At 48.8% G+C, this 25529-nt stretch overlaps 1 protein-coding gene across 2 annotated transcripts in view; it reads right to left on the bottom strand.

Moving 5' to 3' along the window:
* The window catches only part of oplah (5-oxoprolinase, ATP-hydrolysing), a 107217-nt gene extending 92862 nt beyond the window's left edge, over window positions 1-14355 (bottom strand). Inside the window, exons 1-2 of one of the 2 annotated variants that reach the window (XM_069915128.1) lie at window positions 14280-14355; window positions 11035-11226 (exon numbers count right to left, since the gene is read on the bottom strand). In XM_069915128.1, coding sequence (XP_069771229.1) covers window positions 11035-11199 — 165 coding nt within the window. In that variant the 5' untranslated portion in view covers window positions 11200-11226; window positions 14280-14355. The remainder of the gene's footprint in view (window positions 1-11034; window positions 11227-14279) is intronic. The other variant, XM_069915131.1, reaches the window with a different exon arrangement.
* Between the last annotated feature and the right edge of the window lie 11174 nt (window positions 14356-25529).

Raw genomic sequence — 25529 nt, forward strand, 5'->3', positions numbered from 1 at the left:
TATAAAAGATTGGATCCCCAGGGTCCTGGGAAGACCAGAATTACAGGAAGAAATGGAAATAGAGAGGGCACATAGAACATTAGCCCCTAAACCACAGCCACAACAAAAACCAAGATCCATTTTAGTAAAATTCTTAAGATATACAACAAGAGAAAATATATTGGAGAAAGCAATGAAGAAAATAAGAGAAGACAAAAAGCCACTGGAATACAAAGGTCAAAATTTTTTTTTCTATCCAGACATAAGTTTTGAACTCCTGAAGAAGAGGAAGGAGTTCAATACAGCAAAAACGATCTTATGGAAAAAAGGATAGAAATTTATGTTAAAGTACCCAGCGGTACTTAAAATAGTTATTCCAGGGCAACAAAACAGACTATTCTCGGATCCGGAGGAAGCACGAAAATTTGCAGAACAACTACAAAACAAGCAGAGAGATGAAGACATGTAATGAGAGTAAAAATGACCACGAACTATATGTATGTATGTATATGGGTATATGTGTATGTATATATGTGTATACATGAATGTATCCGTATTTAGAGGAAAATATATAGAGTATAGATAAGAATTAATAAGGGAATGAAAGGGAATAGAGGGAATAAGGAGGGAATTAAAAGAGTGACCTTTGTTATATATGAAAATTGAAATCTTTTCCGGGGGGAAGCTGCGTGGGGAGGAGTTACGGTCACTGCAAAATCAGTTGACGTTTGCGAGTGAATTTGCAAATCCAAATGGAGAGGGGAGATGTGGTTGCCCGACAAGGGATAAAGGGCAACTCAGGAGGGGGAGGGGAGAATGGGGTTAAAGAAGTTTTAAATAGGAGAATAAGGAAAATGTTTGATGTTTTAGAAATGTTGTCTTATAAAGTGTTCAAAACAAGAAAGCAGAAATGGATAAGAAGGAAAGGTGATGATGGAGAAACGGAAAGGGAAGATAAACAAAGTATGAAATGGCTACGTTGAACTATATGACTTTAAATATTAACGGAATACATAACCAAATCAAAAGGAAGAAACTGCTAAATTTACTGAAAAAAGAAAAAATTGATATAGCATTTGTGCAAGAAACACACTTAACTGAATTGGAGCATAAGAAATTAAAGAGAGATTGGGTAGGACATGTAACAGCAGCATCGTATAATTAAAAAGCAAGAGGAGTAGCTATATTAATCAGTAAAAATGTACCAATTAGAATAGAAGGGGAAATAATAGATCCAGCAGGGAGATATGTAATGATAAAATGTCAGATATATTCGGAGTTTTGGAATCTACTCAATGTATATTCATCTAACGAAGAAGATCAGAAGTTTATGCGAGATATCTTTTTGAAGATAGCAGATACGCAAGGGAACATATTAATAGGAGGGGATTTCAACCTTAATTTGGATTCAAATATGGATAAAACTGGGAAAAAAATTAACAGAAAGAACAAAGTAACCAAATTTATAATTAAATCAATGCAAGAAATGCAACTTTTGGATATATGGAGGAAACAACACCCAAAGGAAAAGGAATATTCATATTATTCGGGTAGACATAAAACATACTCAAGAATAGACCTATTTCTGTTATCAGCTCGTATGCAAGATAGAGTAAGAAAAACAGAATATAAAGCTAGAATATTATCGGACCACTCACCCTTAATATTGACAATAGAGTTAGAGGACATCACTCTAAGAATGTATAGATGGAGATTAAACTCCATGCTACTTAAAAGGCAGAATTTTAGAGAATTCATTGAAAGACAAATTAAAATGTACTTTGAAATAAATAAGGAATCAGTGGAAGATAAGTTTATACTATGGGATGCAATGAAAGCGTTCATTAGAGGGCAAATAATAAGTTATGTAACCAAGATGAAGAAGGACTATAATCAGGAAACAGAGCAGTTGGAAAGGGAAATAGTAAATATAGAAAAAGAATTAGCAATGAAGGAAGATACAACTAAAAGAAGAGAATTGGCAGATAAAAAAATAAAATATGAAACACTACAAACATATAAGGTGGAGAAGAATATAATGAAGAGAAAACAGAAATATTATGAACTAGGGGAAAAAACGCACAAAATTCTAGCATGGCAGCTTAAGACAGAACAAGCTAAGAAAATGGTATTGGCATCAAGGAAAAAAGACAAACAAATCACATATAATCCAACGGAGATCAAGGAAAACTTTAGAGAATTCTATGAACAATTATACCAAACTGAAAACGAAGGGAAAGAAGGCAAAATAGATGAATTTTTAACTAAAATTGAACTACCAAAATTACAAATAGAGGAACAAAATAAATTAACATAACCATTTGAAATAGTAGAAATACAAGAGATAATTAAAAAACTACCAAATAATAAAACACCAGGAGAGGATGGATTCCCAATAGAATTCTATAAAACATTTAAAGACTTATTAATTCCTCCCCTCCTGGAAGTAATCAACCAGATTGATAAAACACAAAGCTTACCAGATTCATGTAAAACAGCAATAATTACAGTAATACCAAAGCAAGGGAAAGATCCACTCACACCAGCGTCATAGAGACCAATATCATTACTTAACACAGATTATAAGATCTTCTTCTTTTCTTTGGCTTGGCTTCGCGGACGAAGATTTATGGAGGGGGTAAAAAGTCCACGTCAGCTGCAGGCTCGTTTGTGGCTGACCAGTCCGATGCGGGACAGGCAGACACGATTGCAGCGGTTGCAAGGGAAAATTGGTTGGTTGGGGTTGGGTGTTGGGTTTTTCCTCCTTTGCCTTTTGTCAGTGAGGTGGGCTCTGCGGTCTTCTTCAAAGGAGGCTGCTGCCCGCCAAACTGTGAGGCGCCAAGATGCACGGTTTGAGGCGTTATCAGCCCACTGGCGGTGGTCAATGTGGCAGGCACCAAGAGATTTCTTTAGGCAGTCCTTGTACCTTTTCTTTGGTGCACCTCTGTCACGGTGGCCAGTGGAGAGCTCGCCATATAATACGATCTTGGGAAGGCGATGGTCTTCCATTCTGGAGACGTGACCCATCCAGCGCAGCTGGATCTTCAGCAGCGTGGACTCGATGCTGTCGACCTCTGCCACACAGATTATAAGATAATAGCTAAACTATTAGCAAACAGATTAGCAGATTATGTACCTAAAATGGTAAATCTAGACCAAACTGGATTTATTGAAAAAAGACGCACAACAGTCAATATTTGTAAATTTATTAACTTAATTCATGCAGTAGAAGGGAGTAAAGTGCCAACAGTAGCAGTTGCTTTAGATGCAGAGAAGGCCTTTGACAGAGTAGAATGGAATTATTTATTCAAAGTATTGCAAAAATTCAGTTTACCAGAGAAGTATATTAATTGGATTAAAGCATTATATAAGGGGCCATTGGCGAAAGTGACAGTAAATGGATATATATCAAAGCAATTTAACTTAAGCAGATCAACAAGGCAGGGATGCCCACTATCACCCTTATTGTTCGCGTTAGCTATAGAACCACTAGCAGAATTGATAAGAACAGAAAATAATATAAAAGGGATAAAAATAAAAGACAAGGAATATAAAATCAGTTTATTTGCGGGTGATGTTATAGTATACTTAACAGAACCAGAACTATCAATAAAAGAATTATATAAGAAATTGAAGGAATATGGAGAAGTGTCGGGTTACAAGATCAACGCAAATAAAAGTGAAGCAATGCCAATGAATAATGTGGATTTCTCAAAATTTAAGAAGGAATCACCATTCAGATGGCAAATGCAAGCAATAAGATACCTAGGTATACAAATAAATAAAAATCTCGGCCATCTATATAAACTCAATTATTATCCACTAATGAAAAAATTACAGGGCGATTTAGAGCATTGGGAACATTTACCATTAACACTAATAGGAAGGATAAACTGTTTTAAAATGAACATTTTCCCAAGGATATTATACCTATTTCAGGCATTGCCAATACACTTGACAGAGAAATTCTTCCAAGGAGTTAAAGAAAATAATAAGGAAATTTTTATGGAAAGGGGGGAAACCGAGGATAGCACTAGATAAATTAACAGAATGGTATAAACAAGGAGGCTTACAACTGCCAAACTTTAAAAATTATTATAGAGCCGCACAATTAAGATACCTATCAGATTTTTACCAAACAAGGGAAAAGCCAGATTGGACTAGATTAGAACTAGATAAAATAGGGGAAAAGATACCTGAACACATATTATATAAATGGGATGAAAAATTGGTACAACGTAGGAGTTCTCCAGTATTACATCATCTGCTCAATATTTGGAAGAAGATTCATGTAGAAAGGAATAAAACAAATTACCAATTACCAAAACTAATAATGACGCAAAATCAGTTACTCCCTTTTACAATAGATAACCTTTCCTTTCGAGAATGGGAGAAAAAATGGATCAAAAGAATAGAAAATTGTTTTTCAGGAAATAGATTATTATCCTTTGAACAAATGAAAGATAAATATAATATAACTCAAGATACAGTGCTAGCATATTACCAACTGAGATCCTACTTGAAGGACAAATTAGGAAGCAGTCTGAGGTTACCAGAGGGAAGTAACTTTGAATATGTGATTACAGATACAATGACAATCAAAAGATTTATAACAAATATGTATATTAAACTGCAAGAAAAGGAGAATGAGGAAACAAATGGTAAAACTAAACAAAAATGGGAACAAGATTTAAATATAAAGATAAAAAAGGAAACATGGGAGAAATTATGTTCTGGAATGATGAGAAATACAATAAACACGAGGTTACGTATGATACAATATAACTGGATACACAGGCTATACATTACACCTCAAAAGTTAAATAAATGGGACCCAACAGTATCTGACAGATGTTTTCGTTGTAAAAAAGAAATGGGAACAACAATTCATGCAATCTGGACATGTGAGAAAGTAGAAAAATTTTGGGAAGATCTAAACCAGATATTAAATAAAATTACAGAAAACAATATACCAAAAAACCCAGAGATCTTCCTCCTAAGTAACATAAAAAACAAAGAATTTGGACTTGATTTGGATGGTGCACAAAAAAGATTTGTTAAGATAGCTCTAGCCGTAGCAAAAAAATGTATTATGTCAACCTGGAAATTGGAAGATAATTTGAAAATACAACAATGGTATATAGAAATGAATAAATGTATTCCATTAGAAAAAATAACATATAGGTTAAGAAATAATATTGAAATAAATATGGGAGCCATACATGAAACACAATAGAGAAAACCTACCATGGACATTCACTACCTAAATTAACGAAAGGAGAAGGAAATGAAAAGAATTGACTCAGTGGAATTTCTTGTTTATTTTTATTGAATGACAACATTGTTTGACTGGTTTACTGTATCTTAGATTTTGTACTTTAAATGAATGGGGGGGAGGTAGGGAGGGTGGAATGGGAGGAGGGGGGGGAGAAAATGGCACTGTATATATTTGAAAAGGAAAATGTATGTATCTTGGTCAATGTGGTTTATGGTGTGAAAAATAAAAAATTTAAAAAAAAAATATTGTTGTCTCTGCAACTCAAAATTACGTTTCTCCCTTTCTTCTTCCATCCTCAAGTTCTCCAATTCCAAATGCAATTCAAAAGATTTATTCTCTGAAAAATTTTTCTAAGTCTCCCTCAACAAATTTTCCCTTAATTATAAAATATTTCACTATAATCCTCTGTATTTGTACTTTTCTCATCCAATGTTTAACTTCAGCAATTTTCCGTGTTTTAGAAATAACCATCAGTTCCTCTTTTCTCATGTTCTGCAGATCTGCAGGTAATGGTTGCAACAAAAATGTATCAACTTCCATTGCTGCTGCTTTTCCAGGCACCAGCGTTAAGTTAGTTTGCAAAAAAATCCCCAATCAACTAATAAATCATAAAACTGCAATGTTCAAATCCTAAATGACGAGCCCCCATAAAATGTTACAGAGTCCAGAGGACCCCAAAACCCAGCAGCAATAGATACGCACCACAACGCAGGGTTACTTAAACAAAAGTAGTTTTTAATTATATTTGAACAAGAAAACAGAATTAAACTTTTGTAGCGATGGCTAATCTGCTTACTGAATAACTCCACAACCGAACGGGTTGAGTTCAGTGAGCAAAACTGATTTATTGCAGTTTGCCTGGCTGTTTTTATACTCCCAGCCCAGACCTAGGCTGAGAACTGCACCATGGGCCCAGACGCCGACGGCGCCATTTTGGCCGGCTGCCCCGCCGCGTGCATGACATGCGGGGCCGGTTCACCTGCCTAATGTTGTGCCGCCACACAGCACCCCCCCAACCCCAGAACCGGCACCAATGTCCTTCTTTGACGGACAACCTCACTTCTTGGGCTGGGCCGCAACCACTGGCTCGTTGGGGTCGAGGCGCGCTGGCTTTAATCTGCCCACCGTAAACAGTTCCCTCTTACCACCGATATCCAGTGTGAAGGTGGATCCTGAACGCTGGATGACTCTGTATGGTCCTTCATACAGTTTTTGAAGGGGTGCTATGGACGGGCCTCGCCTGATAAAACATATTCTGTGGAATACAGCTCATTGGGGACGTAGGAGGCCCGTGTGCCGTGTCTGGGTGGTGGTGGGGGAGTGAAGGAGTCCAACTGGGCCCGGAGATGGGGAAGTAAACTGTGCAGTGACTGTTGAGGGCTGTGAGGTGCATTGATAAACTCACCGGGCAGGGCTAGTGGTGCACTGTAGACCAGCTCGACCAATGACACCTGCAGGTCTTCTTTGGGTATTGAGGTGGACGGCTTGCTTCTGGCTATGCTCCTTGAGGCCCCTGCAGGGGCTGAGTATTTCTCCGCAGCACTAGAGGAAGGTTTGGTGTGGCTATGCCCGGCGTTTGTAACCAGTTGGACTGCTGAGCCCTACGGGAATCTTACAAGCCATAGCTCCTGAGCTTTTTAAGCAACCTTCCTGGGATCGTCAAAGCTCTCCTGGGACAGTAACGGTAGGATGTCTTCGGGCATATGGTCGAGGAAGAAGCGATCGAAGAGTGGGCAGGCGGTGTGATCACCCATGAGTGCGAGCATCTCATCCATCATTGCAATTGGAGTTCTGTCTCCCAAGGCGTTGAGGTGAAGCATCTGAGTGGCACGCTGGCGCCTGGAGAGGCCGAGGGAATCGTTGAGCACCCGCTTGATGGTCCCGTACTTGTCTTCCGCGGGAGGATGCTGAATGAGGTGCAGCACTCATTTGGCGGTGACCTGGTCCAGGGCGCCAACCACATGATAAAACTTGATCGTATCAGATGAAATCTGGCGGAGGTGAAAATGAGCCTCTGTGAAGCTGAACCACGTCTCAGGCTCCTAAACCCAGAAGTCAGGAAGCTTGATGGCTATAGCGTTGATCGAAGAGTCGTTCATATCGGGTTCAAATGCATTTCAACCTGTCGGGGTCACCACTGTAGCGACGGCTACTCTGATTACTGAATAACTCCACAACCAAACGGGTTGAGTTCAGTAAGCAAAACTGATTTATTGAGGTCTGCCTGGCTGTTCTTATACTCCCAGCCTGGACCTAGGCTGAGAACCGTGCCATGGGCCCGGACGCCGTCAGGGTGTCACATGGGCTGCATAGCGCGGGCTTCTAAGCCTAGTGCCGAAGTCAGGAAGAAACCCCCGATGGCATCATTTTGGCCGGCGCGTGCGTGACATGCACGGCCGGTTCGCCTGTCTAATGGCGTGCCACCACACTTTAACTTATTACTTAACCTACCTAACCCACTTAATTCCCCCTCCAATATTAAGCGCAGGTGTGTGAAATATATATTTAAGATTAGAAAAGTTATTTCGATCACAATCCAATCTAACTGGTTGCAGGCAATTCTTGTTCTGTGCACAGAAGGTAGCATTAACAAAGTTCATCAGGCTTTGGTGGTTAACAGACAAATGGTTACCACTCAGAAGGGTTTTTGCTGATTTTCAGAGAGAGATTCCTGTTGTTCCAGGACATCCGCACCTGATTCCTTTCCAATCAGTCTTGCTGATGAAACTCGCCCCCTTCAGGGTTCTCCAGATGATCCTCTTTCTTTCAGGTCACCTTTCAGACCACCACTCTTCTCCTTTGACCAGACAGTCTTCCAAAAGTTTGCCAGCCTTGTCCTTCTGGAACTGATTTCTGTCTCCTCTCTCTCTCTGTTTCACACCCTTCCTTTCTGAGAGCAAAACTGTTCTGGCCTCTTGCAAAAATCACATGCTCTCACAGGCAAGCTGCTGAATGTTGCGACTTTGTTGCCTCTTACAAAAAGCACTCTGCAAAAGATATGCAAATATTCTGTGTTTTAAAATGTGTGTGTGCAAGCTGCTCTAACGATTCCTCCCAAGCCACCTCTAAATACCCTGTCCAAGAAATTTCTTATAAAATTCAGATGGAAAACCATCTTCACCTGGAGACTTACATTTTACATAGTGTTAAGGGCATTACTAACTTCTTTAACTATAAATGGGGTATCTAAATCTTCACAATCTTGGCAATTTAAAGAAGGAAGATGAACTTCAGATAAAAAACTTCATCATTATTAGATTGAGATGTATATAAATTAGAATAAAAATCTCTAAAGGAATCATTTAGATCTTGAGATTTATAAATAATTTTTGAATTTCTTTTCATAACATTAATAGTTCTTGAAGCCTGTTTTGTCTTCAATTGCGAAGCCAATACCTTATGAGCTCTCACCCCCAATTCATAATGTGTACATATCTTCTTGAGTAGTTTTTTTACACTACCACTAAGTGGTAATTCTGCCTCGCCCACAGAAAAAGAATCTCAGAGTTGTATGTGATGACCTGAAAGTATTCTGACAGTAAATCTGAACATTGGATGGTTGCAGGTTCAGCATTTGGTCATAACATCGAACACAAGAAGATATGGCTAGAGTTTCTCTTGTTGGTTAGTTGCTTGCTAGTTTCCAGCCCATGAACCCCCTAATCAATTCTCACCTTTCTTCTCTCCTGCCTCCTTTCCCTATCCATCCAACACATTTAAGCTGTTGGTCTGCACTCCTCACCATGCCTTTTGTTTTAATTTAAGCGCCCGCCTGCTTTATACTCAAACCTTGACTTAGGCCCAAAACCATAGAACATCACAGCACAGAAACAGGCCTCTTTGGCCCTTCTAATTGACCTACACCCAATCCATATCGCTCCCATCCATTTATCTGTCCAAATTCATCTGAAATGTTAAAAATGAGCCCACATTCACCATGTCAACTGGCAGCTCGTTCCCCCTCTCTCTGTGTAAAGAAGTTCCACCCATAAATTGGAGGAATACCTGATTTTCTGTCTGGGCACTCTCCAGCAGACATCGACCTCCGGTTTCTGCTAACCTGCTCTCCTTTCCCCCTCCCTTCCTCCTGTCAGCTCTCCACCCCCTTCACCCAGCCATTCCTCCTCCCCTTGATCACTGCTTCCCCTCTCTCCTCCACCTATTACCTCCTCCCTTTGCGACCACGCCTCCCCCATATCTTTTATTCAGACAACTGCCGACATTTTTCCATACCTTGATGCTCAGGCCCGAAATGTTGGTTATGTCTCTTTATCTTTGCTGTATAAAGGACACTGTTCAACCTGCTGAGGTTGTGATTTTACTTCCCCCTAATGTTCCCCTTTCTCCCTTAGCCCACGTCCTTGGTTTGTATCTCACCTACCCTCAGGAGGAAAAAGCCTACTTGCATTTACTCCATCTATACCCATCATAATGTCCATCTTTGCCCACGACAGACACTGCCAGACCAGCTGAGTTCCTCCAGCATTTTACAACAAACAGTGTCTGCAGATTTTCGTGTCTCACTGCAAGTTTGAACCTTACCCAGGGTCTTGTTGCTTTGTTTTTCACAGGGGTTGCTGTGACAGAATATTGATATGTTGTTGGGAGATAAATTGGGGAAGGGTTTGTTAGTGTAGGTCACATACAAACACGAGCTCTGCTAATGCTAGACATAACAGCTCCACAGTTTTTGCAAGAGCTTTGGAGAGTGCCCAAGAGACTTCACTAATGGATTGTTTTTTATAAAAAGGCAAAAGAAGAACTTGTTGGAGCCGCATATTGTCTGGAGGAGAACCTGCTGTTCTAAGAGGGTCATGTGGTTTTGCAAGCTGAGAGAGTCAAACAGGCTTTTTTTCTCTCAGAGAGAGACTCAGAGATCAGTCCTACAGTGTTACAGGCAGCAACAGCAGCTGGGACTGGAACAGGACAAGCTGGCAAACTTGTGGAAAACCCCATTTGGAAGATGGGATATGAGTGCTGAGTTCAGCCTGGTCAAAGCCCTTGTCGTTCATTCAAGAGGAGAGGATTGGCTGCCTAATGTTTCACTTGAAATGTGAAACAAAAAGGAACTCTGTGGTGACCTGAAAGAAAGAGGTTATCATCTGGAGAACCCTGAGGGGGCAAGTTTCTTTAGCAAGACACTGAAGTGGCTGATGGAAGTAAATCGGTTGTGGATGTCCTGGAACAACAAATCTCTCTCTGAAAACCAACAAGAACCTTCCTGAGTGGTAACCATTTACCTTTCAAGCACCAAAGCCTGGTGAACTTTATAAATGTTAAATTCTGTGCACAGTCTAAGAATTGCCTGCAACCAGTGAACTTGGAGAAATGAGAAGTGAGATTGGATTGTGAATCAAAGAACTTTTCTGAACTTACACATACATTATATCCACATGCACTTAGAATTAGTGGGGGGGGGGGTTAAGTTAGGTTAGTTAAGTCAATAATGATAAGTTAAAGTGTGATTCTGTTTCATGTTTAAAGATACTTAAAAGCAACTTTTGTTTTAGTAACCATTTGTCTTGTTGAATATCTATTGCTGCTGGGTTCACGGGTCCTCTGGGCTCATAACATTGCTAATGGTCCAACCATCAGCAGACATCCCCGCGCCTGAAAGGGAGGTCACTGATGAAGATGGCAATGGCTCAGACACAGCCGCCACCCCAAGAGGTACCAGGCAATGTCTGGAGGGTCTCCATCCCCTACTTGTGCAGTCAGCAAAGGGACTGGAGGTGCCTCTCCTCCTGCGGTGAGTTTCAATGACGTGGGCATCTTACCTCCTGCAGGATCCTCCGGATTCCCTCAGTGGGGGCATCTCTGTAATTGGTTGGATCTTCAGACAGCAGCTTCATGACTCGCACTTTTCCCCCAGGACACCTGGCAAAGACGTCGGTGAAAGTGCCGCCGCGATCGATGGCAAACTGAAACTTGCCTGGCTCCATCGTGGCTCACCGGCTGAACCCAGGGGACTGACACAGAGAGAGTGGGAGGGAAAATGCATCATTATTTACACAAGCCTCCGGTAACCCGGAACTCTCAGTGCTGAGCTAGCAAGTTCGCTCGTGCCCTCACCCCCTCTTTCACCACCATTCATGGCCCCATACAGCCCTTCATTTGGGAATCTGCATCCGGTGCTCCCATTGTGGTCTCCTCTACATTGGGGAGACTGGGAGATCGGTTTGTGGGGCACCTTCACTCCATTTGAATGCCACACACCTCTCCCACTCTGACATGTCTGTCCATGACCTCACGCACACTGTCAAACAGAGGCCACCCGCAAATTGGAGGAACACCTAATATTCCACCTGGGCACTCTGCAACCAAATGGTATTCACATCAACTCTCCAGCTGAGGTGGTGAACATGGGCTCAGTTTTAACATTTAAGAGGAATTTGGACAGGTGCATGGATTGGAGGGCTATGGACTAGGTGCAGGTCAGATGGTCTGGGCAAACAAAAATGGTTTCGCAGACTAGAAGGGCTGAATGTTCTGTTTCAATTTTTGTTCTCTGGTTCTAGTTTCTGTTAGGATTCTCCCCCAGACTCCCTTTGTCTCCTTCTTCCAACTCCCCACTCTCTGCCCTCTCCGTTTGGAGAGCTTCCCTCTGCCCCTTCTCCCCATCACCTCTCAGCTTTTTTTCTCTTCTACCCTCCCACCTTTGATCTTGTAACTCTGTTTTCCTCCCTCTGCCCCTTCCTTCCTCCTCTCTTTTCCCCAACTTTTTATGGAGGTGTCTGTCTGTTTCGTTCTCTTATTCCAAGATTCAATTTAGTCATTGTTTAAAACAAAACAGCATCATATTACATGAAATTGCTCTTGTCCGCTGTGAGGCGGACAGATTCACCATCAGCAGAAATTGCCTGAAGCACCACTTCCAGTCAGAGAAGGAAAAGCAAAAGAGAGTCCCCCACCCAGAGTCACCAAGTGTCTGTGGATTCCCGCAGGGTCCAGTCCAAACCCGAGCTCTAGATCCAAACCTCCAACGCGATCAGGAGATGCTTCATCACCCTCTAGTATCACAGTTCTGATACCTGGTGCCCCTTCAGCCAGTCTTCCGCCTGGTGTGAGTCCCTCCACCGTAGTCACCAGCAGCCCCGCCGCCTGTGTGGTTCCTTCCGCCGCAGAGACCCTCATGGTCGCTGTCCCGTGTCCTTCTCAAATGTTGGGGAGGGGGGTGCGTTCTCCTTGTTTTCTGCTGCTGTGTGCCAGTCCTCTGCTTTCCCAGAATCGGCAAACCCGCTGCTGGTCGTAGGCGCCACCATCTTGGGCGCAGACCCCTTGGTCATGGGATTTTTAAGTAAAACCACTCCTTTAAAGCAGTGGTTCCCAACCTTTTTCTTCCCACTCATACCACTTAAGTATTCTCTATGTCATCGATGCTATGTGATTAGTAAGGGATTGCTTAAGGTGGTATGAGAGTGGGAAGGGAAAGTTGGGAGCCACTGCTTTAAAGGGCTGTTCAAAGCCTCTATTGAGCTGACAACAGCCGATCTGGGCTGTTGGACCCTATTGGGGATCTCTGTGTCTCCACTCCCGCTCTCCCCATGACCACAACAGCAGCAGCACCGCCATTTTTATTCCTGTGAAGGGGCACAGCCCCATAACCTTGGTTACTTTTTACTTCCTGTAGATACTGGGTGACATGCTGTGATCCTCCAGCACGTTTGGGCCTTGCAGTGGATCATCCGAGTTTTACTGCAGAAGTCCCCATGACCCATCAGCATCATGTTTCGCTGCCACAGATGGCCGCGGAGGGCAAGTCACTGGGTATATTGAAAGCAGAGGCTGTAAGGCTCCTGATCAGTAAGGGCGTTAAAGGTTACGGGGGAGAAGGCGGGAGAATAGGGTTGAGCCGTGACTCCAACGGCGGTGCAGACTCGACGGGCCGCTGCTCCTTGTGACTTGTGGTCTAATTTCACTGTCTGCCCATGGTTGTGAAGACAGCCTGGAGCGATGCTCTGCTATAGTGTGAACCCCTCAATGGTCATCAGCACCCATGGGACTGTGTTTCACCGTGAGCCACACATTCAGGTCCTCCAATGGGGCCGAGGGGGAAAACAAATCAGCTCACGGTTGAACGGCAGGGCAGACCTGATGGACTGAATGGCCTATTTCTGCTCCTGTGTTTTCTGGTCTAACTTCTGCAGTGCACACAAATTTAAATATTTTTTTAATTTAAATTTTAAAAACATTTAGACATACAGAATAGTAACTGGCCATTCCAGCCCACGGGTCCGTGCCGCCCAATTTACACCCCATTAACCTACAGCCCCGGTACGTTTCAAACAGTGGGAAGAAACCGGAGCCCCCGGGGAAAATCCACGCAGACACGGGGAGAACATACAAACTCCTTTCAGAACCCCGGTCCAGATTGCTGGCGCAGTATAGGCGTTGCATTAACTGCTACACCAACTGTGCTGCCCCAAGAGGGGCAACTCAGCCTCTGTAGGAAGTAAAATGCAGTTGACCTTTCGGGCCTGAGCCCTTCTATTGGGAAATTGAATGACAGATAGACACCAGAATAAAAAGGTGCGGGGTGGGGGGGAGGGGATTGGTTAGTGGCACTTCTCAGCTTCTTTCTCTTCTACCCACCTGCCTGAATCCACCTCACCGCCCCCCCCCCCACCCCATCTCTAGTAATGGGAGGTGTAGAAAGGCTCCTCAGTATTTGGAGATGTCCTGAGATCAACAAAGAAATGGTTCACTGCAGATCTTCCTTGGAGAACTACTGCAAATGTGGCTCCGCATTCACGGCACAGATACAGCCCCCATATCTCCCTTGGAACCTTCCCGATTAATCAACTTTCAACTTAAAACCTAAAAGGTATAAATTTTACTCAGGGAGCAAAGGGCAGTATCCAAATACAGTACACTGTGTTAATAGATTACTGTCCACAAGGTCTTTGTTCAAATGGGTATTGTTCTCTGTCATTTAATCACTAATTGCACCAGATTGCAGAGATATTTGAGGGATTTAACCCACTTTTCTATGAGGTAAAAGATTCGGCGAAGACAGACTCACTCTCAGCTGTCAACCACACTCGGTTCCCCAGTCCCGCTGCCTCACTGGTCAGATTCACTTGTCCTTGTCTCGCATACTCATTGCCAAGCCTTCAGCCCTCTCTCCCTTGCACTCTCATTTCCGCCTCCCTCCCCGGCACTCACCCCACCCCCCACACTCACCCCCACTCCACTCTCACCCCCTCCCCACACACTCACACTCCCCCCCACACTCTCACTCCCCACCCACATTCTCTCCACTGCACTCTCCCCCACCCACTCACACCCCCCTTGTACCCCTCCCCCATACTTTCACCTGCCTCTTTCACCTGCACTCCCCTCTCTCTTCCCTGCACTCTCACTCTCTCCCCTACCCTTGCATTCTCATTTTCCCCTTCCCTGCCCTCTCACTCCTCTCTCTGCTGCCTTCTCCCTCTCCCCCCTTCCCACTCTCCCTCTAACCTCCTTCCACCCCATTCCCACTCCCTCCAACCCCTCCCTCTCCCTCACCCTCCCACTCATAAACCCCCTCTCACCCCTCAGTTAGTCTCTAGTTCTGCTCTTGGTACGTCACCCTCATATTCCCAGTGCTGCACCCCAACCCTCTTCATATCCATGTTCAACAACCTCTATTTATTGCACCCTAATCCCCACTCCACGACCTTCCTGTCCCATCCAGTTCTCTTCATGAATCCCCTGTGCCCATCTCCCTGCCCCTCCCCTCATCACCCCGATACTCCCCCTCTCTCTCCACCCCCCCCCCCCGGGCTCCACGTCTCTCCACCACCCTTGGGTTCCCCCACCTGCTGACCACCAATCCCCTCCCTCCTTCCCTCTAATCCCCTCCGCTCCCTCATCCCTTCTCCCTCCATCCCTTCTCCCTTCCTCAATACCTATCTCTCCCTTTCTCTCCATCCCTTCTTCTCCCTCTATCCCTCTCCCTCTCTCTCCATCCCTTCTTCTCTCTATCCCCCTCCCTCTCTATCCCCCTCCCTCTCTCTCCATCCTTCTTCTCCCTCTATCCCCCTCCCTCTCTCTCCATCCCTTCTTCTCTCTATCCCCCTCCCGTTCTAAACCCATCCCTTCTTCTCCCTCTATCCCTCTCTCTCCATCCCTTCTTCTCCCTCTAGTCACCCCACCCCTCTCTCTCTCCATCCCTTCTCTCTATCCCCCTCCCTCTCTCTCCATCCCTTCTTCTACCTCTATCCCTTCCCTCTCTCTCCATCCCTTCTCCCTCTATCCCCCTCCCTCGTCTCCATCCCTTCTTCTCTCTATCCCCCTCCCTCTCTCCCCATCCCTTCTTCTCGATCTATCCCCCTCCCTCTCTCTCCATCCCTTCTTCTCCCTCTATCCCCCTCCCTCTCTCTCCCCATCCCTTCTTCTCCCTCTATCCCCTCCCTCTCTCTCCATCCCTTCTTCTCTCTATCCCCTCCCTCCTCCTCCCTCTCCATCCCTTCTTCTCCCTCTATCCCTCTCTCTCCATGCCTTCTTCTCCCTCTATCCCCCTCTCTCTCCATCCATTCTCCCTCTATCCCCCTCCCTCTCTCTCCATCCCTTCTTCTCTCTATCCCCCTCCCGCTCTCTCCATCCCTTCTCTCTCTATCCCCCTCCCCCTCCCTCTCTCTCCATCCCTTCTTCTCTCTATCCCCCTCCCTCTCTCCTTCCCTTCTCTCCATCCCCCTCCCTCTCTCTAAATCCCTTCTTCTCCCTCTATCCCCCTCCCTCTCTCTCATCACTTCTTCTCCCTCCTTCCCCAACACCTCTCTCTCCATCCCTTCTCTCTCTATCCCTCACCTTTCTCTCCATCCCTTCTTCTCCCTCTATCCCTCTCTGTCCATCCCTTCTTCTCCCTCTATCCCCCTCCCTCTCTCTCCATCCTTCTCCCTCTATCCCTCTCTCTCCATCCCTTCTTCTCCCTCTATCCCCCTCCATCTCTCTCCATCCCTTCTCCCTCTATCCCCCTCCCTCTCTCTCCATCCCTTCTTCTCTCTAACCCCCTCCCTCTCTCCCCATCCCTTCTTCTCTCTAACCCCCTCCCTCTCTCTCCATCCCTTCTTCTCTCCATCCCTTCTCTCTATCCCCCTCCCTCTCTCTAAATCCCTTCGCCCTCTATCCCCCACCCTCTCCATCCCTACTTCTCTCTATCCCTCTCCCTTCTCTCCATCCCTTCTTCTCCCTCGATCCCTCTCTCTCAATCCCTTCTTCTCCCTCTATCCCCACCCTCTCTCTCTCCATCCCTCTTCTCTATCCCCCTCCCTCTCTCTCCATCCCTTCTTCTACCTCTATCCCCTTCCCTCTCTCTCCATCCCTTCTCCCTCTATCCCCCTCCCTCTCTCCATCCCTTCTTCTCTCTATCCCCTCCCTCTCTCTCCATCCCTTCTTCTCCCTCTATCCCCCCCTATCTCATCCCTTCTTCTTCTCCCTCTATCCCCCTCCCCTCTCTCTCCCCATCCCTTCTTCTCCCTCTATCCCCTCCCTCTCTCTCCATCCCTTCTTCTCTCTATCCCCCTCCCTCTCTCTCCATCCCTTCTCTCCCTCTATCCCTCTCTCTCTATGCCTTCTTCTCCCTCTATCCCCCTCTCTATCCAAACATTCTCCCTCTATCCCCCTCCCTCTCTCTCCATCCCTTCTTCTCTCTATCCCCCTCCCTCTCTCTCCATCCCTTCTTCTCTCTACCCCCTCCCTCTCTCTCCATCCCTTCTTCTCTCTATCCTCTCCCTCTCTCCTTCCCTTCTCTCCATCCCCCATCTCTCTAAATCCCTTCTTCTCCCTCTATCCCCCTCCCTCTCTCTCATCCCTTCTTCTCTCCCTCCTTCCACACCCTCTCTCTCCATCCCTTCTTCTCTCTATCCCTCACCCTTTCTCTCCATCCCTTCTTCTCCCTCTATCCTCTCTGTCCATCCCTTCTTCTCCCTCTATCGCCCTCCCTCTCTCACTCCATCATTCTCCCTCTATCCCCCTCCCTCTCTATCCATCCCTTCTTCTCTATCCCCCTCCCTCTCTCTCCTTCCCTTCTTCTCTCTATCCCCCTCCCTCTCTCTCCATCCCATCTCTCTATCCCCCTCCCTCTCTCATCCCTTCTCCTCTATCCCCCCCCTCTCTACATCCCTTCTTTTCTCTATCCCCTCCCTCTCTCACCATCCCTTCTTTCTCTATCCCCCTCCCTCTCTCTCCATCCCTTCTCCCTCTATCCCCTCCCTCTCTCTCCATCCCTTCTCTCTATCCCCTCCCTCTCTCTCCATTTCTTCCTCCCTCTATCCCCCCCTCACTCCATCCCTCTTGTCTCTATCCCCCCCCTCATCTCCATCTCTTCTCCCTCTATCCCTCTCCCTCTCTCTCCATCCCTTCTCTCTATCCCTCCCTCTCTCTCCATCCCTTCTCTCTATCCCCCTCCCTCTCTCTCCATCCTTCTCCCTCTATCCCCCCTCTCTCCATCCCTTCTTGTCTCTATCCCCCTCCCTCTCCTCTCTCATCCCTTCTCCCTCTAATCTCCATCCCCTTCTCCCTCTATCTCCATCCCTTCTCTCTATCACCCTCCCTCTCTCTCCATCCCTTCTCTCTATCCCCCTCCCTCTCTCTCCATCCCTTCTCCCTCTATCCCCTCCCTCTCTCTCCATCCCTTCTTGTCTCTATCCCCCTCCCTCTCTCTCCATCCCTACTCCCTCTATTCCCCTCCCTCTCTCTCCATCCCTTCTCTCTATCCCCCTCCCTCTCTCTCCATCCCTTCTCCCTCTATCCCCCCTCTCTCCATCCCTTCTTGTCTCTATCCCCCCTCCCCTCTCTCTCCATCCTTCTCCCTCTATCCCCCTCCCTCTCTCTCCATCCCTTCTCCCTCTATCCCCCCCCTCTCTCCATCCCTTCTTGTCTCTATCCCCCTGCCTCTCTCTCCATCCCTTCTTCCCTCTATCCCCCCCTCTCTCCATCCCCCCCTCTCTCCATCCCTTCTTGTCTCTATCCCCCTCCCTCTCTCTCCATCCCTTCTCCCTCTATCCCCCCCTCTCTCCATCCCTTCTTGTCTCTATCCCCCTCCCTCTCTCTCCATCCCTTCTTGTCTCTATCCCCCTCCCTCTCTCTCCAACCCTTCTCCCTCTATCCCCCCTCTCTCCATCCCCCCTCTCTCCATCCCCTCTCTCCATCCCCCTTCTCCATCCCTTCTTGTCTCTATCCCCCTCCCTCTCTCTCCATCCCTTCTCCCCTCTACGCCCCCTCTCTCCATCCCCCCCTCTCTCCATCCCTTCTTGTCTCTATCCCCCTCCCTCTCTCTCCATCCCTTCTCCCTCTATCCCCCCCTCTCTCCATCCCTTCTTGTCTCTATCCCCCTCCCTCTCTCTCCATCCCTTCTCCCTCTATCCCCCCCTCTCTCCATCCCTTCTTGTCTCTATCCCCCTCCCTCGCTCTCCAACCCTTCTCCCTCTATCCCCCCTCTCTCCATCCCCCCTCTCTCCATCCCTTCTTGTCTCTATCCCCCTCCCTCTCTCTCCATCCCTTCTCCCTCTATCCCCCCCTCTCTCCATCCCCCCCTCTCTCCATCCCTTCTTGTCTCTATCCCCCTCCCTCTCTCTCCATCCCTTCTCCCTCTATCCCCCCCTCTCTCCATCCCTTCTTGTCTCTATCCCCCTCCCTCTCTCTCCATCCCTTCTCCCTCTATCCCCCCCTCTCTCCATCCCTTCTTGTCTCTATCCCCCTCCCTCTCTCTCCATCCCTTCTCCCTCTATCCCCCCCTCTCTCCATCCCTTCTTGTCTCTATCCCCCTCCCCTCTCTCTCCATCCCTTCTCCCTCTATCCCCCCCTCTCCATCCTCTTTCTGTCTCTATCCCCCTCCCTCTCTCTCCATCCCTTCTCCTCTATCCCCCCCTCTCTCCATCCCTTCTTGTCTCTATCCCCTCCTCTCTCTCCATCCTTCTCCTCTATCCCCCCTCTCTCCATCCCTTCTTGTCTCTATCCCCCTCCCTCTCTCTCCATCCCTTCTCCCTCTATCGCCCCCCTCTCTCCATCCCTTCTCCCTCTATCCCCCTCCCTCTCTCTCCATCCCTTCTTCTCTCTAACCCCCTCCCTCCTCTCCCCATCCCTTCTTCTATCTAACCCCCTCCCTCTCTCCATCCCTTCTTCTCTCCATCCCTTCTCTCTATCCCCCTCCCTCTCTCTAAATCCCTTCGCCCTCTATCCCCCTCCCTCTCTCTCCATCCCTTCTTCTCTCTATCCCTCTACCTTTCTCTCCATCCCTTCTTCTCCCTCTATCCCTCTCTCAATCCCTTCTTCTCCCTCTATCCCCCTCCCTCTCTCTCCATCCCTTCTCTCTATCCCCCTCCCTCTCCATCCCTTCTCCCTCTATCCCCCCCCTCTCTACATCCCTTCTTTTCTCTATCCCCCTCCCTCTCTCTCCATCCCTTCTTTCTCTATCCCCCTCCCTCTCTCTCCATCCCTTCTCCCTCTATCCCCCTCCCTCTCTCTCCATCCCTTCTCTCTATCCCCCTCCCTCTCTCTCCATTTCTTCTCCCTCTATCCCCCCCTCACTCCATCCCTTCTTGTCTCTATCCCCCCCTCTCTCTCCATCTCTTCTCCCTCTATCCCTCTCCCTCTCTCTCCATCCCTTCTCTCTATCCTCTCCCTCTCTCTCCATCCCTTCTCTCTATCCCCCTCCCTCTCTCTCCATCCCTTCTCCCTCTATCCCCCCTCTCTCCATCCCTTCTTGTCTCTATCCCCCTCCCTCTCTCTCCATCCCTTCTCCCTCTATCTCCATCCCTTCTCCCTCTATCTCCATCCCTTCTCTCTATCCCCCTCCCTCTCTCTCCATCCCTTCTCTCTATCCCCCTCCCTCTCTCTCCATCCCTTCTCCCTCTATCCCCTCCCTCTCTCTCCATCCCTTCTGTCTCTATCCCCTCCCTCTCTCTCCATCCCTACTCCCTCTATTCCCCTCCCTCTCTCTCCATCCCTTCTTGTCCTCTATCCCCCTCCCTCTCTCTCCATCCCTTCTCCCACTATCCCCCTCCCTCTCTCCATCCCTTCTCTCTATCCCCCCCCTCTCTCTATCCCTTCTTGTCTCTATCCCCCTCCCTCTCTCCATCCCTTCTCCCTCTATCCCCCTCCCTCTCTCTCCATCCCTTCTCTCTATCCCCCTCCCTCTCTCTCCATCCCTTCTCCCTCTATCCCCCCCTCTCACCATCCCTTCTTGTCTCTATCCCCCTCCCTCTCATCTCCATCCCTTCTCCCTCTATCCCCCCTCCCTCTCTCTCCATCCCTTCTCCTCTATCCCCCCCTCTCTCCATCCCTTCTTGTCTCTATCCCCCTGCCTCTCTCTCCATCCCTTCTTCCCTCTATCCCCCCCTCTCTCCATCCCCCCCTCTCTCCATCCCTTCTTGTCTCTATCCCCCTCCCTCTCTCTCCATCCCTTCTCCCTCTATCCCCCCCTCTCTCCCATCCCTTCTTGTCTCTAACCCCCTCCCTCTCTCTCCATCCTTCTCCCTCTATCCCCCCCTCTCTCCATCCCTTCTTGTCTCTATCCCCCTCCCTCTCCTCCAACCCTTCTCCTCTATCCCCCCCTCTCTCCATCCCCCCTCTCTCCATCCCTTCTTGTCTCTATCCCCCCTCCCTCTCTCTCCATCCCTTCTCCTCTATCCCCCCCTCTCTCCATCCCCCCCTCTCTCCATCCCTTCTTGCTCTATCCCCCTCCCTCTCTCTCATCCATCCCTTCCCCTCTATCCCCCCCTCTCTCCATCCCTTCTTGTCTCTATCCCCCTCCCTCTCTCTCCATCCCTTCTCCCTCTATCCCCCCCTCTCTCCATCCCCTTCTTGTCTCTATCCCCCTCCCTCTCTCCCATCCCTTCTCCCTCTATCCCCCCCTCTCCTCCATCCCTTCTTGTCTCTATCACCCTCCCTCTCTCTCTAAACCCTTCTCCCTCTATCCCCCCCTCTCTCCATCCCCCCTCTCTCCATCCCTTCTTGTCTCTATCCCCCTCCCTCTCTCCATCCCTTCTCCCTCTATCCCCCCCTCTCTCATTCCCCCCCTCTCTCCATCCCTTCTTGTCTCTATCCCACTCCCTCTCTCTCCATCCCTTCTCCCTCTATCCCCCCCTCCTCCATCCCTTCTTGTCTCTATCCCCCTCCCTCTCTCTCCATCCCTTCTCCCTCTATCCCCCCCTCTCTCCATCCCTTCTTGTCTCTATCCCCCTCCCTCTCTCTCCATCCCTTCTCCCTCTATCCCCCCCTCTCTCCATCCCTTCTTGTCTCTATCCCCCTCCCTCTCTCTCCATCCCTTCTCCCTCTATCCCCCCCTCTCTCCATCCCTTCTTGTCTCTATCCCCCTCCCTCTCTCTCCATCCCTTCTCCCTCTATTCCCCCCTCTCTACATCCCTTCTTGTCTCTATCCCCCTCCCTCTCTCTCCATCCCTTCTCCCTCTATCCCCCCTCTCTCCATCCCTTCTTGTCTCTATCCCCCTCCCTCTCTCTCCATCCCTTCTCCCTCTATCCCCCCATCTCTCCATCCCTTCTGCCTCTATCCCCCTCCCTCTCTCTCCATCCCTTCTTCTCTCTAACCCCCTCCCTCTCTCCCCATCCCTTCTTCTCTCTAACCCCCTCCCTCTCTCTCCATCCCTTCTTCTCTCCATCCCTTCTCTCTATCCCCCTCCCTCTCTCTAAATCCCTTCGCCCTCTAGTCCCCCTCCCTCTCTCTCCATCCCTTCTTCTCTCTATCCCTCTCCCGTTCTCTCCATCCCTTCTTCTCCCTCTATCCCTCTCTCTCAATCCCTTCTTCTCCCTCTATCCCCCACCCTCTCTCTCTCCATCCCTTCTTCTCTATCCCCCCTCCCTCTCTCTCCATCCCTTCTTCTACCTCTATCCCCTTCCCTCTCTCTCATCCCTTCTCCCTCTATCCCCCTCCCTCTCTCCATCCCTTCTTCTCTCTATCCCCTCCCTCTCTCTCCATCCCTTCTTCTCCCTCTATCCCCCCCTCTCTCTCTCCATCCCTTCTTTTTCTCCCTCTATCCCCCTCCCTCTCTCTCTCCCATCCCTTCTTCTCCCTCTATCCCCTCCCTCTCTCTCCATCCCTTCTTCTCTCTATCCCCCTCCCTCTCTCTCCATCCCTTCTTCTCCCTCTATCCCTCTCTCTCTATGCCTTCTTCTCCCTCTATCCCCCTCTCTCTCCAAACATTCTCCCTCTATCCCCCTCCCTCTCTCTCCATCCCTTCTTCTCTCTATCCCCCTCCCTCTCTCTCCATCCCTTCCTTCTCTCTATCCCCTCCCTCTCTCCTTCCCTTCTCTCCATCCCCCATCTCTCTAAATCCCTTCTTCTCCTCTATCCCCCTCCCTCTCTCTCATCCCTTCTTCTCCCTCCTTCCCCACCCTCTCTCTCCATCCCTTCTTCTCTCTATCCTCACCCTTTCTCTCCATCCCTTCTTCTCCCTCTATCCCTCTCTGTCCATCCCTTCTTCTCCCTCTATCGCCCTCCCTCTCTCTCCATCATTCTCCCCTCTGATCCCCCTCCCTCTCTATCCATCCCTTCTTCTCTATCCCCCTCCCTCTCTCTCCTTCCCTTCTTCTCTCTATCCCCCTCCCTCTCTCTCCATCCCTTCTCTCTATCCCACTCCCTCTTCTCCATCCATTCTCCCTCTATCCCCCCCTCTACATCCCTTCTTTTCTCTATCCCCCTCCCTCTCTCTCCATCCCTTCTTTTCTCTATCCCCCTCCCTCTCTCTCCATCCCTTCTCCCTCTATCCCCCTCCCTCTCGTCTCCATCCCTTCTCTCTATCCCCCTCCCTCTCTCTCCATTTCTTCTCCCTCTATCCCACCCCTCACTCCATCCCTTCTTGTCTCTATCCCCCTCCCTCTCTCTCCATCTCTTCTCCCTCTATCCCTCTCCCTCTCTCTCCATCCCTTCTCTCTATCCCCCTCCCTCTCTCTCCATCCCTTCTCCCTCTATCCCCCCTCTCTCCATCCCCTTCTTGTCTCTATCCCCCTCCCTCTCTCTCCATCCCTTCTCCCTCTATCTCCATCCCTTCTCCCTCTATCTCCATCCCTTCTCTCTATCCCCCTCCCTCTCTCTCCATCCCTTCTCTCTATCACCCCTCCTCTCTCTCCATCCCTTCTCCCTCTATCCCCTCCCTCTCTCTCCATCCCTTCTTGTCTCTATCCCCCTCCCTCTCTCTCCATCCCTACTCCCTCTATTCCCCTCCCTCTCTCTCCATCCCTTCTTGTCTCTATCCCCCTCCCTCTCTCTCCATCCCTTCTCCCTCTATCCCCCTCCCTCTCTCCATCCCTTCTCTCTATCCCCCCCCTCTCTCTATCCCTTCTTGTCTCTATCCCCCTCCCTCTCTCTCCATCCCTTCTCCCTCTATCCCCCTCCCTCTCTCTTCATCCTTCTCTCTATCCCCTCCCTCTCTCTCCATCCCTTCTCCCTCTATCACCCCCTCACTCCATCCCTTCTTGTCTCTATCCCCCTCCCCTCTCTATCCATCCCTTCTCTCTATCCACCTCCCTCTTCTCCATCCCTTCTCCCTCTATCCCCTCCCTCTCTCTCCATCCCTTCTTGTCTCTATCCCCCTCCCTCTCTCCATCCTTTCTCCCTCTATCCCCTCCCTCTCTCTCCATCCCTTCTCTCTATCCCCCTCCCTCTCTCTCCATCCCTTCTCCCTCTATCCCCCTCTCTCCATCCCTTCTTGTCTCTATCCCCCTCCCTCTCTCTCCATCCCTTCTCCCTCTATCCCCCTCCCTCTCTCTCCATCCCTTCTCCCTCTATCCCCCCCTCTCTCCATCCCTTCTTGTCTCTATCCCCCTGCCTCTCTCTCCATCCCTTCTTCCTCTATCCCCCCCTCTCTCCATCCCCCCCTCTCTCCCATCCCTTCTTGTCTCTATCCCCCTCCCTCTCTCTCCATCCCTTCTCCCTCTATCCCCCCCTCTTCTCCATCCCTTCTTGTCTCTATCCCCATCCCCTCTCTCCATCCCTTCTCCCTCTATCCCCCCCTCTCTCCATCCCTTCTTGTCTCTATCCACCTCCCTCTCTCTCCAACCCTTCTCCCTCTATCCCCCCCTCTCCATCCCCCCTCTCTCCATCCCTTCTTGTCTCTATCCCCCCTCCCTCTCTCTCCATCCCTTCTCCCTCTATCCCCCCTCTCTCCATCCCTTCCTGTCTCTATCCCCCTCCCTCTCTCTCCATCCCTTCTCCCTCTATCCCCCCCCTCTCTCCATCCTTCTTGTCTCTATCCCCCTCCCTCTCTCTCCATCCCTTCTCCCTCTATCCCCCCCTCTCTCCATCCCTTCTTGTCTCTATCCCCCGCCCTCTCTCTCCATCCCTTCTCCCTCTATCCCCCCCTCTCTCCATCCCTTCTTGTCTCTATCCCCCTCCCTCTCTCTCCATCCCTTCTCCCTCTATCCCCCCCTCTCTCCATCCCTTCTTGTCTCTATCCCCCCTCCCTCTCTCTCCATCCCTTCTCCCTCTATCCCCCCCTCTCTCCATCCCTTCTTGTCTCTATCCCCCTCCCTCTCTCTCCATCCCTTCTCCCTCTATCCCCCCCTCTCTCCATCCTTCTTGTCTCTATCCCCCTCCCTCTCTCTCCATCCCTCTCTCTATCCCCCTCCCTCTTCTCTCATCCATTCTCCCTCTATCCCCCCCTCTACATCCCTCTTTTCTCTATCCCCCTCCCTCTCTCTCCATCCTTCTTTTCTCTATCCCCCTCCCTCTCTCTCCATCCTTCTCCCTCTATCCCCCTCCCTCTCTCTCCATCCCTTCTCTCTATCCCCCTCCCTCTCTCTCCAATTTCTTCTCCCTCTATCCCCCCTCACTCCATCCCTTCTTGTCTCTATCCTCCCTCCCCTCTCTCTCCATCTCTTCTCCCTCTATCCCTCTCCCTCTCATCCATCCCATCTCTCTATCCCCCTCCCTCTCTCTCCATCCCTTCTCCCTCTATCCCCCCTCTCTCCATCCCTTCTTGTCTCTATCCCCCTCCCTCTCTCTCCATCCCTTCTCCCTCTATCTCCATCCCTTCTCCCTCCTATCTCCATCCCTTCTCTCTATCCCCTCCCTCTCTCTCCATCCCTCTCTCTATCCCCCTCCCTCTCTCTCCATCCCTTCTCCCTCTATCCCCTCCCTCTCTCTCCATCCCTTCTTGTCTTTATCCCCCTCCTATCTCTCCATCCCTTCTCCCTCTATCCCCCTCTCTCCATCCCTTCTTGTCTCTATCCCCCTCCCTCTCTCTCCATCCCTTCTCCCTCTATCCCCCCATCTCTCCATCCCTTCTGCCTCTATCCCCCTCCCTCTCTCTCCATCCCTTCTTCTCTCTAA

Source organism: Narcine bancroftii, chromosome 1, assembly GCF_036971445.1.
Source record: "Narcine bancroftii isolate sNarBan1 chromosome 1, sNarBan1.hap1, whole genome shotgun sequence".
NCBI lineage: Eukaryota > Metazoa > Chordata > Chondrichthyes > Torpediniformes > Narcinidae > Narcine > Narcine bancroftii.